The 12,882-nt window shown below is 39.9% G+C and overlaps 1 protein-coding gene across 1 annotated transcript in view; it reads left to right on the top strand.

Annotated features, from left to right (window-relative positions):
- HSD17B4 (hydroxysteroid 17-beta dehydrogenase 4) overlaps positions 1-12,882 on the top strand; it is an 85,290-nt gene that overhangs the window by 8,169 nt on the left and 64,239 nt on the right. The window contains exons 3-7 of the mRNA XM_060636300.3: positions 5,417-5,524; positions 7,660-7,719; positions 9,268-9,289; positions 9,397-9,443; positions 12,268-12,352. Coding sequence (XP_060492283.1) covers positions 5,417-5,524; positions 7,660-7,719; positions 9,268-9,289; positions 9,397-9,443; positions 12,268-12,352 — 322 coding nt within the window. The remainder of the gene's footprint in view (positions 1-5,416; positions 5,525-7,659; positions 7,720-9,267; positions 9,290-9,396; positions 9,444-12,267; positions 12,353-12,882) is intronic.

Raw genomic sequence — 12,882 nt, 5'->3', positions numbered from 1 at the left:
TTCTAGAAACTACAGCTTACAGGAAATGTTTGCCCATATTTGAAGGGAATGCTGGGAATGGAATAGTTTTGAATTTTGCTCAGTAGGTGAGCCATGTCCACTACTCAAATATTAAGTTTTCTCTTGAGGGCACGAACATGAAGAAGACTGAAGTTGTGCAGCAAGAAGAACCTCTTCTCTGACAGTAAGCAAGGAGGAAAGTTTTCTGTTCTTGAGCTGGAGAAGTAGCACCTTTGGGTAACCGAAATCCTAATCCTCTCGTGTGAGGTGGGCACCATTTCTTTCCTGGGCTACAGTTACACAGTGACTGGTAAAGATGCCTTTCAGATTCTTGGGGGCTGATGCCAGAGCCCGTGTTTCTACCCCTGTGTGATCCTCATGGCCAAAAGCTGAACCGTGGTGGGGAAAGTGAGCTGCCTTTGAAGTTAGGTCACGTTTCCAGTCCTGGCCATACTGCCTAATCGTGTGACCTCTCACACACTATTGGTAACCACCTTGTCTGACTTTCAGGATTATGGTAGGGGTTCAGTGGCATCAACAATTTCTAAGGGGAAAGCAAGGAGCCAGTAGTCAGGACTGCCTGCCACGTGCTGGGCACTGTGCTCAGGACTTGGATATATGTCACAACTCACGGGCATCCCAGCCTCCTTATCTAACACGTGTTCCTTTTCTAGATTCTTAGAGAAAAGGGCCTGCCTTACGTACTAAGGTATTCTCTTCACGTGTCAGCATAGTGCTTTGCTTAGTAATCGGTCAAGACTTACATGCTGATGAAGGGAATGGGTTACATGACACACGGAGATCACGAGAAAGCACATGTGGATTCCGGCTTATAATAAATGAGCTATACATGCAACACTCACGTCTTCCCCAGATGCTTCCTATGACTGTCACTAACCCAGGTTATGGGTGACAGCCTGTAAAGATAGCTTTAGAATAGCTCTTAGCCATTTATTGCTTAAAAACCCTGGCTTTGAGAAACTAAAAGTAATCCATACATTTTGTAGCATCATCTGGGCTCATTTATTCATCCAGCACTTAATTTATTGGGTGCTTGTTAGGTAGCAAGCATTGCTCTAGGAGTCGAGGAGATGGAGTGGGGAATAAAACTGACAGGGGCCCTGCTTTCACAGAGCTGACGTTCTAGGGGTGGGTGATGGGGAGACAGACAGTGAATACCTGTGTATATATATCAGATAACGATATGGAGAGAAAACCAGAGTGAATGAGCTGGAAGAGAGCTCTTAGGAGAGACCTACAGGCAGGGGACAAGATGGGGGGCCCAGGAGCCTATGGCAGGGGCACACCCAGTGCCTCTGTGTTGAGGCAGGGGCAGGCTCAGCATGTTTAGGGTCAATGATTGGGCCGGTGCAGCGGCCGCAAAATCATCACAGGGAACAAAACCAAGAGATGAGGGCAGAGAGTTCACAGGAGGCCAGGGCGCATAAGACCATTTAGTTCTGAGTCAGGACCGGCTTTTACCCTGATGGAGATGGGAAGCCTTTGGTGAGTGTGAATGGCAGAGCAGCATGCCCTAATTTAAATTTTATTTATTTTAATTTTTTTAAGTTTATGTGAAAGAGAGAGAGAGAGAGAGAGAGAGAGAGAGAGAGAGAAAGCTCGAGTCAGGGAGGGGCAGAGAGAGAAGGAGAGGGAGAATCCAAGCTGGCTCTGCACTGTAAGCACGGAGCCTGACATGGGGCTTGAACTCATAAACTGCGAGATCATGACCTGAGCTGAAGTTGGATGCTTAACCGACTGAGCCACCCAGGCGCCCTGAAGTTTTAAATGGATCACTCTGCTTGCCATGTGGAGAATGATTGCAGAGGAGCAAGGGTCTTAGAAGTGGAGGAGGATGATGGGCTCGTTGGGGCTTTTATACTGTTAACTCCTCTTGTACACTCTTGTGATTTTCCACGAAAAAAGAGAGGGGGTGGGTAAGAAGTGGAAACAGAGAGTCCTGTCAAGATATTGCAGTAATGCATGTAAGAGATGGTGGTGATTTAAACAGGTCATAGGAGTGTAGGTGGTACAAAGGGGTTAAATTCTGGGTATATCGTGAAGGTAGATATGGCAGGATTTGCTGATTTGCTAATGTGGGTTGCATGGGAAGGCAGAGGATAGAATGGCCATTTACTGAGACAAGAAGCCCTGAAGGAGGGCCAGATGGGCAGAGAGGAGGCGCTCCTGGTAGACTTTCAGACAGTTACTAAGTAGGCAGTGGGATGCGCGACCAGTGGGGGACACAGGCAAACTCTATAAATCTGGAGATTCTCGGTTTATAGGTGGTATTTGAAGCCAGGGGACTGGATCAGGTTACCCAGGTAGTAAGTATGAATGAGAAAGAGAAGAGGTCCAAGGACTGAACTCTGGATGATCAGTTTCCCACTTTCTGTTTTTTCTCCCAGTAAAGATACCTTTGATGCCATCTTGTTGTTGAGACAGGAGAATTGGTTACTGGGACCTAATTTAAGATGCCCCTACCTCGACACTACCTCTACCCCTACATCTGCACTGCGTCCACATTTTGTGGTCCTTCAAATATTTAGATACATTTATGGCTCTCTGGAGAAGATTCCTGATGAACTAGGCTGATGAACAGTGAAAATAGTATGATGACTCCGTGTTGTTCTCTTTTCATTTAGTGGAAAAAATTACACCCTTTTTAGGATAAAAGAGACTTGTTTACAGCATTAGAGGCACTGTTAGTTCGTCCGCGCTCTAGTCTGGGTTTGCCATTTCATACTGCGTTCGAGTTGGGGGCAGGTTTCCTAACTTGTCCAAATTTTCCTTATCCGTGAAAGTTGAAACAGCTGTTCCCACCAGCTTCCTAATAAGGTCTATGGACATCAGAGGCAGCAGTGTACGTCATGGCTCTTTACAAATGTATAGTTTACGTATCCCAGTGTAAGGTAGCATTGGTATTTTAAAAATATACTTACTTACTATTATTCCTTCGCCACACGTTTGAGTGGTAACAGTGTCACACAGTATGGATACATGTCTCTTTGCATAATACAGTGGCTAAAAAAGGTTTTCACAAAAGCAGAGTGCTTTTGTAGTTCAGGTTGTAACCCTGTGATTTAGGTCTGGTGATGATGGCATGACCGATGGGGGTCAGGGTTAACTTAGTGCACTCTCGTGTAAAGACTTGTCTTAAATAAATCTGTCTCACGTTGTTTCGCTGCAAATCATTGACCTCAGTGAATTATTTACCCAGGTTTCAGTGCTTACGTGTTTGGTTGTACTTTGAACAGTTTCCACTTGAGGGTAGTGTTCTATTGCACAACAGAACAGTTGTTTCTTAAATATCCCGTTTGCCAATTCGCTTTTGAACTTTCCCTTACTTAGTTAAAAAGGCTCTTAAAAGACTGTTAGCTGCATGTCTTAAAATCTTGATTTTTTTTTTTACTGATTGTTTCCTGTCATTGGAATAATTGCACGGAAATGGACATTTCATAGGAATTGAGTCTTGAGAATCTTTTCTTCATCTCTTGAGGGATAATGTAAACCTCTTTTCTTTACTTTGTGCCTCCATACCGGTTTGTATTTGTGGTAAGACAATAAGACTGTATTGTTAGAAAAATGTATCCCAGGCCACATTTTGAGAAGCCCATTTCCTTAAAAACGTTATGTGAAAATACACCTGACTTAGTGGATTTTCAGTATGGCTAGGCCTTGGCTTTTTCTAATGTCTCTCTTTTTTATTTTAATATTTATTTATTTTTGAAAGAGCCCAAGCAGGGGAGGGGGACAGAGGATCCAAAGCAGGCTCTGCACTAACAGCAGTGAGCCTGATGTGGGGCTTGAACTCATTAACTGTGACATCATGACTTGAGCCAAAGTCAGGCACTCAACTGACTGAGCCACCAGGTGCCTTGGTATTGGCTTTTTCTCTGCATCATTCTTTCGTCTCTTTAATCACCCAGTCCCACCAGCCTTGACTCCCATCCAAAGGGGGGGGGGGGGAAGAAAAACTATTCAAAAGAAAAAAAATTTTTTTTCCGTACGTGGCAACCGTCAATTTGGTAATGTTAAAAAAAAATTTAAATTTTAGTATATGCTACCATGCCATTTATTAACTGGTAAATTTTTTACTCCCCAAATGTTCATCTTGCGAAGTAAATTATTTCTTTGTCCCAGGTGTTTTTATTAAATTGTGTTTTTCAAGTTCTTTGGTCTTGCTCTATCTATCATTTCATTAGGTTTTGCATACTATTATATAAATTTTACCTTAAATTGTCACATAAAACTAACTTTATTATTTGTTCCCATTCTTTAGTTTTGTTACCTTCATACACTTGTTGCTAAAATCTGTGCAGGGGCGCCTGGGTGGCTCAGTTGGTTAAATGTCTGACTTCAGCTCAGGTCACCATCTTATGGTTTGTGAGTTCAAGCCCCGTATCGGTCTCTTGTGCTGACAGCTCAGAGCCTGGAGCCTGCTTTGGATTCTGTGTCTTCCTCTCTCTCTGCCCCAACCCTGTTCTGTCTCTGTTTCTCTCAAAAATACACAAACATTAAAGAAACAAAAAAGATTGGTTAGTCATCATTAAAAAAAAAAAGAAATAAAATGTGTGCATTATTGTAGTCATCCCATACTTAATTTTCAGTAGATGAGAAAGTCTTTGAGGACAGACACCACTTTTACACATCTTTGTGCCTCTCCGTAGATTTCCTTGCTAATAGTAAATGCTCAATTAATGTTTATACCTTTATGGCTGGATATAGGGAGATGCTATGTAGTGAGCGTGGTCACTTGTTTAACATATAATAATGGAGTCATGGTATCAATCAGTGACTGAATGCGTGAGTTTTATATGTAGTTTCTGATCTCTTTTAATAAATAATCTTTCTCTCTTTTATTGTACACCCTGAAACAATATGTTTTATGAATACTTTTCTTCTTTTTGCTGAAATTGGGTTGAATCATGTTCTTTTTCTTTCCAAAAAAGGAAAACCATTGCAAAGTTGAGCACTTCATGACGTGAGCCTGTGTTTAATATCTGCTTCATATCTGTATCTAAAAACGAAGAGGCATGTTTGAAAGTGTGTATCTCATGATGTGTTTGTTTATTAAGGTTTATTTATTTATTTTGAGAGAGCGTTATGCTTGCGAGCAGGGAAGGGGCAGAGAAAGAGTGAGAGAAAATCCCATGCAGGCTCCACTCTGTCAACGCAGAGCCCTACTTGGGGCTCAAACTCGTGAACTGTGAGATCACAACCTGAGCTGAAATCAGGAGTCGGATGCTTAACTGACTTAGCCACCCAGGCACCTGTCATGGTGTGTTTAATGAGATGGGGTTACCGAAGGAGGGAATTGAAGAGGTGACTGAAGAAATATATTCATTGTAGGATTTTATTTCCAATTCGTATTTGGACTGTCTAGAAATGACTTGTGTATGTTTTTGCATTGCAGTGAATGACCTAGGTGGGGACTTCAGGGGAGTTGGTAAAGGCTCCTCTGCTGCTGATAAGGTTGTTGAAGAAATAAGAAGTAAAGGTGGAAAAGCCGTGGCCAACTATGGTAGGATATTCGAAAGAACTATACTCTTTTATTCTCCTTCAATTAACGCTTTTGCTCCCATTAATGATCATTGAACAAATACCTCAGCATTCCATTGTGATTAGGAGATTAGATTTTTTTCTGAGTCAGCCAAATCTGTTTGGCTATCTATCTTATATAACATATGAGGTTTTCATAAACTTTTGATGTAGATTATTTCATGAGTCTATCTTTTAGCATATTGTTTATGTAATATTTTTATTAATAAGCACATGATAAAATCAGTAAATTATTAATAATGTGGATATGAATATGCTCTTGTTCTTGGAAGACCTATTTTAGCTGAAACATTTTATGTATTTCTATAGAGTAACATGAGATTCTTCTTTTAAAAATTGTTTTAGAACAGCTCTTGAAGTAATACAGCGTGGGAAGTGAAATGCCCCCTTTCTCTACTCAACCACTGCGTTCCATTTTGCATAAGTAATCATTGCTTATGTAACTTTCTTACCTGTAGAAAAACTTGAGACTCAAAGTTAGGCATTAAAATGAAGCCAGGAGGAAAACAGCATTTGGTACATTGATTATAATAGTATCTGTAAGGAACCTTCTCAAACAGAAATGAGTACTTACTGACTTCTTCGCAAATCAGATTGTTTTTATTGGCCAGAGATAAAATTAGATTGCCAGTGACTTCATTTTGAAATTTTTTTTTTTTTTAACGTTTATTTATTTTTGAGACAGAGAGAGACAGAGCATGAATGGGGGAGGGGCAGAGAGAGAGGGAGACACAGAATTGGAAGCAGGCTCCAGGCTCTGAGCCATCAGCCCAGAGCCCGATGCAGGGCTTGAACTCATGGACCGTGAGATCGTGACCTGAGCTGAAGTCGGACGCTTAACCGACTGAGCCACCCAGGCGCCCCTTCATTTTGAAATTTTAAAGGAAGGGAAATAGGAAATGATTTGTTTTGAGTGTTCCAGGGAATAATGAGACAGACATCTTAGCATCTTCTTCACACTGAGGATCTAGAAAAATGTTTTCAACTTTTTTTTTTTTTTTTTTTTAAGTTCTGGAGTTTAAAGAATCACTTTTATAAAGATAATGATTCCAGACCCCCTCCTCTTCCCCTCCCCCCCCAACTTTTGACATGCAACCCTTATCACCCAAGATTCAGTGAGGAAAACAGAGACCCCTCTAGGTTTCCAAGTGTGAAGCGTTTTCATGCAAAGAATTAGAGGCTTGCATGACCATTGGAAGGGCATGTCTGGGAAACCGGGTAACCTTGTCAGCCTGCAGCCCGTGGTTCTCACAGCTCACCTAGATGTGGCTGCGAGCCTTCATCGGCACTCTGCTCATAAGATTTGCCCGCACCTGCAGGCTTTTCCTACTTTTCTGTCCTTTAGTGGGTATCTCTTTTTGGCAGATCTAACTCCACTGTATGGATCTCAGGGAAGGGAATGTATTTCTTGGCTCCTCCCAAGTGATGGCAGAGAGTACAGAGAAAGGCAGGGGTGATGTTGAGTTGACCCCTGACCATTTGACACACAACTGTGGGCCTGTGAGCTCTTCCCTTGGGCTGATGAACAGAAAATAAGAAAGCTATGCTATTTTGTTGAGCTTTACTTTTTGTGTTTAATAATGCAGTGTCTCCATGTGTAGTTATATAGCATTGGACATGCTTTTTCAAATTAAACGTGTACCCCCTTTCCTTCCTCCTCATTTCTAATTTGCATCTTTAAGGGGAAGTGTCCGTGTGACTTTTTCAAATTAAACAAAATGAAATACTCAGTTTGTCTGTCATACTAGTCACACTTCAAGGTTAGTAGTTAGTGGCTACTGTCTTAGTACAGAAATAGGACAGAAAGTTGTACTAGACAGTGCTGTTTCAGATAGCGTTTGCCAAATATTTCTTATTCCCCTTCTCTTTCTCTCTCTCTTTTTTTAGTAGGTTAAATAATTGTTTTAGGGGCTACATTTCTTTTGTAACATTAGGTCATCTATATTTTGAGTTGTTATGTGCCTGTAATACACATTTATTTTTGTGGAAATGAATTCTGTTGACAAGAGTATCTGTCCTGTGCTCTGATCCACAGAATTTAGGAGTCAATCGTGAGGGATATTACTGATGTTTTACACTAATTCTCCCTTCCCCCAGATTCAGTAGAAGCAGGAGAGAAGGTTGTGAAGACAGCACTGGACGCTTTTGGAAGAATAGGTGATGTTTCTTTGTGTTTATGGTCCTGACAGAGCACTTTCTACCTTTCCTAATGTTCTTGATGTAATTTTGGTTTATAAAAAACTCCTTTTTTTAAACATTTTTTTTTAAGTTTATTCATTTTTGAAAGAGAGACACAGAGCGTGAGCAGGGGGAGCACAAAGAGAGGGAGACACAGAATATGAAGCAGGCTCCAGGCTTTGAGCTGCCAGCACAGAGCCTGACGCGGGGCTCGAACTCATGAATCATGAGATGACGACCTGAGCTGAAGTTGGATGCTTAACCAACTGAGCCACCCATGCACCCCACAACTCCTTCTTTCTTTATAACTAAATTTTTAGATTTGTTTTAAAAATTATTTTATATACTCTACCTCATTCACACAAAGGGCTAAGAGGTGGCATTTTTTTTAATGCAAGAATGTGTCGAGTTTGTTTTATATTTTTTCAGATTTTAAGAATGTTTAAAAAATTAGAAGCATTTTCTAAGTTCCTTATGTATCATAATTTGATTATACCTCAAATATGTTTATAAAATAAATATTTTGGCAATAGAGGACCCAGTAGAATTTTGGGATAATTATGATTTAGATTAAAATGATTCAATGTTTTGCAAATTAGTTAAGATGAATTATATATAATTAAAATCTTAATTTTTAAGAAGCATTTCATATGTATTGTTTAGTTTATCCCTCTCTAGATAATGTTCTTCGTTTAGTTCCACACATTCTTAGTAAAGGTTATTAGTTACTTCAGGGAAACATTACCTCTGGTAAGCCCAACATGTTTATAGTCTGGAAGACATTAACTTTTATAATGTGAATGTGCTCCCCCTGCTTTTATTTTTGGCTAGGATGTTTGTTTTTCTAGTTATGTTTGGTTAATCTTATGAGGGACTTGTTTACATATAGTTTGACAGAGGGATAGAGGCCACAGAGGTGTGAAGTCACAGGGTGAAAACAGCCACAAGAACCTTAAAAAAATGGTTCCTTTTTTTTTTTTTTTTTTTAAATAGTGGGAATACAAGTGTGTGTTGTGATAGGCCGTTAGTTTCTCACTCTGATGGGTTCCTTTCTGGGATTTTGACTTTTGAGTGGCAAAAACAAATCTTTTAAACTTGATTTTCTGAGTGAATTCTGAGATTAATTGAGGGATGGCTTGTGGTTACCACTGAATGCTAAGAACCTTACAGGTTGGACAACAGCTAATCCTACAAACAATCTGATAGAATTTTGGCAGAAGGTGGAGGTGGAAAAACGTACGTATGTAAGTTTGAGAGGAAAGCACTGATAAGGATGTGATACTTGTGAATTGTTTTTTGTTTTTGTTTTTGTTTTTTTGTTATTTTACTTTAGGTATAAAATTTTTTTCTGATATCACTCTTTTCCTATTATTATTTACTTTTCCATGGGGGGACCCCAATTTTGAAAGAAATATGAATTGTAAGCCAATGCAAATTAACATGCTTGCTTTTATATTTGTGACTTGGATATATATATATATATATATATATATATATATATATATATTTTCTTTTTTTATGTTGTAGATGTTGTGGTCAACAATGCTGGGTGAGTATTTCTTTTTTCATTTTAAGTAAAATAATGTGTCTGTGAAATTTTTTTTTTTCCAAGTAGGTACTCCTCCCCTCTAACCTATATAATATCATTGTTTTTAGAATTCTGAGGGATGGTTCTTTTGCTAGAATAAGTGATGAAGACTGGGGTAAGTTGTTTGTAACATATATCTCTGTGGGACATAACCTATCCATTTAACCTTATAATAGTTGAGACATTTGTATATTTAAGGAAAAACCTACTTCTGCCTACTTTTGCTCCTCCAAATGTAGATGATGAATATGATGAATAAACTTTACAACTGAAAATGACAACAACATTTGGAAGTAGCTTATTTTCTTTTAACATTTGATAAACCAGAAAACTTTAAATCAGTTGACAGAAGTTACCTGAAAGGATTTTGTGCCTTTCAAGTCATTTTCCCCTTTTTCTTGAGAAGATGTTAGCATTTCCCAGCTGTACTAACTCTTTTTTTTTTTTTTTTTAGTTATTTTTGAGAGAGAGAGAGAGAGAGAGCAGGGGAGGGGCAGAGAGAGAGGGAGAGAGAATGGCAGGCAAGCTTCTCACTGTTAGCACAGCCTGACACGGGGCTCGAATCTCCAAACTGTGAGATCATGACCTGAGCTGAAATTAAGAGTTGGACACTTACCTGACTGAGCCATCCAGGTGCCCCTCAGCTGTATTAACTCTTTGTAACGGTCTTCAACATGCTTAGCTGTTTGTGTGATTCCTATTTCAAGAGCCAGAGCAGGATATAGAAGGGGTGTGAGGCACCGAAGATATTGGAGTTCTGAGAACTGGGGAGGGAAAACCATCAATGTAATTTCAAAGTTTCTAATGAGTAGGGGAAAATCCCGTTAGGAATGCCACAGAAAGATTGAGTTTATTTATTTATTTTTAAATGTTTATTTATTTGTTTTTGATTGGGGGTGGGGGTGGTGAGCCAGGGAAGGGTAGAGAGAGAGGGAGACCGAGAATCCGACGTGTGCAGAGCCCGATGTGGAACTTGTGAGATCAAGACCTGAGCTGAAGTCGGACACGTAACTGACTGAGCCACCCAGGAGCCCCAGAAAGATTGAGTTTAGATAACAAACAAGTCACAGTTGTCCCCTGTCCCCCGCCGTTTGGTCTTCATGTGTTTACTTTCATTGGCTGTCAGAACGAAAGTAAACAAAGGTGGTTGAGACCTTGGGAGGCATGGCAACTGAGGTAAATCATATCACCGTCTATAGAATGTGCTTCTGGGGACAATGGCCAGGAGTTCTTTCAGAAGAAGCAAAATATTTTTATGATTGAGAATTAAGCAAAGAAGGGCTTTTAATTTCCTCTTTCTGTTTTAACAACTGGGGCAAAAAAAGAAGCTGAGAAAGTTAGCAAAAGGGGCTTACCTTTTCGATTTCCTTTCCACTCTGGTGGGGCCAGGCCGTTTCCTCCTCTGCTTTTATCCCAGGCTCACTATTCCGAACCCCCTAGTCACCTTCCCTTTCTTCTTTTTCTTTCTTAAGTTTCTCTCTTTTCATTTTTACCTTATTCTTCTAATATACATGTGAAAACATTTGTCGATGTTCCAGATCAGAACAAAAATAAGTAATGGTAAAACCTTGATAATTAAGAGAACAAATGAAATCTGCGGCTGTTTGTCTATCTGAATCATTCCCCAACTTGTGTGTTCATGAGATTGACCTCTCTAAAAGCAGATGGGTCTGTCTTAACCCTGTCTCCTCCCTCTCTCCCTCCATTTTCTTACCCCCTCTGCCCCAACTCATTTATAGTTTACCCTGGTAAAAATAGGGAAATAGTGAGCAACGTTTTCTGGACAGTGAACTGTGTAGTTTATAATCACGCTTTTTCAAAATTTTATTTATTTCATTAAAAATGTTCATTATTGAAGTATAGTTAACATACAATGTTATATTATTTTCAAATGCACAGCATAGTGATTCAACAATTATATACATTACACTTTAATGTTTGTGTTGATTCCCAATGTATGTGTAAAATTCTTGGATATTTATACTAGTGGATTAAAAAAATTTTTTCTTAATCTTTATTTATTTTTGAGAGAGAGAGAGAGAGTGTGAGCAGGGGAGGGGCAGAGAAAGAGAGGGAGACAGAATCTGAAGCAGGCTCCCGGCTCGGAGCTGTCACCCCAGGGCCTGACGTGGGGCTCAAACCCACGGACTGTGAGATCATGACTTGAGCTGAAGTCAGACAGTTGAGCCACCCAGGTGCTCCAGTGGATTTTATTTTTTTAAGTTTATTTATTTATTTTGAGAGAGAGAGAAAGTGCAAATGGGGGAGGGGCAAAGGGAGAGAGAAGAGAGTGAGAATCCAAGCAGGCTCTGTACCAGCAGCTTGGAGCCTGATGAAGGGCTTGAAGCCATGAGCTGCAAGATCATGACCTGAAGTCTGACACTTAACTGACTGGCCACCCAGGCACCCCTGTAGTAGAGGATTTTTAAATTAAATTATTTTTAAAATAAAGATGGCATTGTATTTAGATGTGCTCAGGGATTATAATAATTTTATCATGAATTATAGGGAAAATGAGTATGAACTATTGATTGTTTACATAATTGGGATAAAAGCAAAAAATAGTTACTCAGGGAGCAGTGTGATAATAGTTGATTTTGAATGCTTGGTATAGGGGTATCTAGGTGATTCTATTGGTTGAGCATCTGACTCTTGATTTCAGCTCAGGTCATGATCCCAGGGTTGTGGGATTGAGCCCTGCATTGGGCTCTTTACTGAGCGTGGAGCCTGCTTAAGATTCTCTCTCTCTTCTGGCCTTCCCCTGCTCATGCTCACTCACTCTCTCTCTCTCAAAATAAGTAAATTAACTAAAAAAGTTAAATGAATGTTTGGTATAAAATGGATGTCTTTGTATAAATAAATCATTGCTTATGTTGATTATGAGACATGCCTGTCTAATTTTTAACAAAATATGTAATAAAAATAATTTGTTGTTTTAGATATAATCCATAGAGTCCATTTACGAGGCTCATTCCAAGTGACCCGGGCAGCTTGGGATCATATGAAGAAACAGAAGTTTGGGAGGTAGAGTTGCATGTGGCTGTTGGGGGACTGGAGACGCTGTGTGTGGGTCCTCATGTCCAGGGAAAGATAAGTGCTTTGACATTGATGAAGATATATTCAGATCTGCACAGGCTTTTTTTTTTTTTTTTTTTTTTTTTTAATTTATTTATTTTGAGACAGAGATAGCACAAGGGGAGTAGAGACAGAGAGAGAGGGAGAGAGAGAGAATCTCAAGCAGGCTCCGCACTCTAAGTGCAGAGCCCGATGCAGGGCTCAGACTCACAAACTGTGAAATCATGACCTGAGCTGAAACCCAAGAGTTGGACGTTTAAACGACTGAGCCACTCAGGTGCCCCTCACAGGCTTTTTAATGCAGTGTTGCCATATACCCTCTCATTAAATTGGGGGTCATTTAGCCACATATTAGCTGAGCCGGCCAACTTTGTATTTCTTTTCACCTCTTGCTTTTCATTATTAATGAATTTCCTGCTGCTCTCTGATATTCTAGCAGTGCAAACATGGAGGATTCAGCCGTACGTTATTTTTTAACC

This window comes from Panthera onca, chromosome A1 (genome assembly GCF_046562875.1).
Source record: "Panthera onca isolate mPanOnc1 chromosome A1, mPanOnc1 haplotype 2, whole genome shotgun sequence".
NCBI classification, from domain to species: domain Eukaryota; kingdom Metazoa; phylum Chordata; class Mammalia; order Carnivora; family Felidae; genus Panthera; species Panthera onca.
Note: the sequence above shows the minus strand (reverse complement) of the source record. Positions and strands in the feature narration are given on the sequence as shown.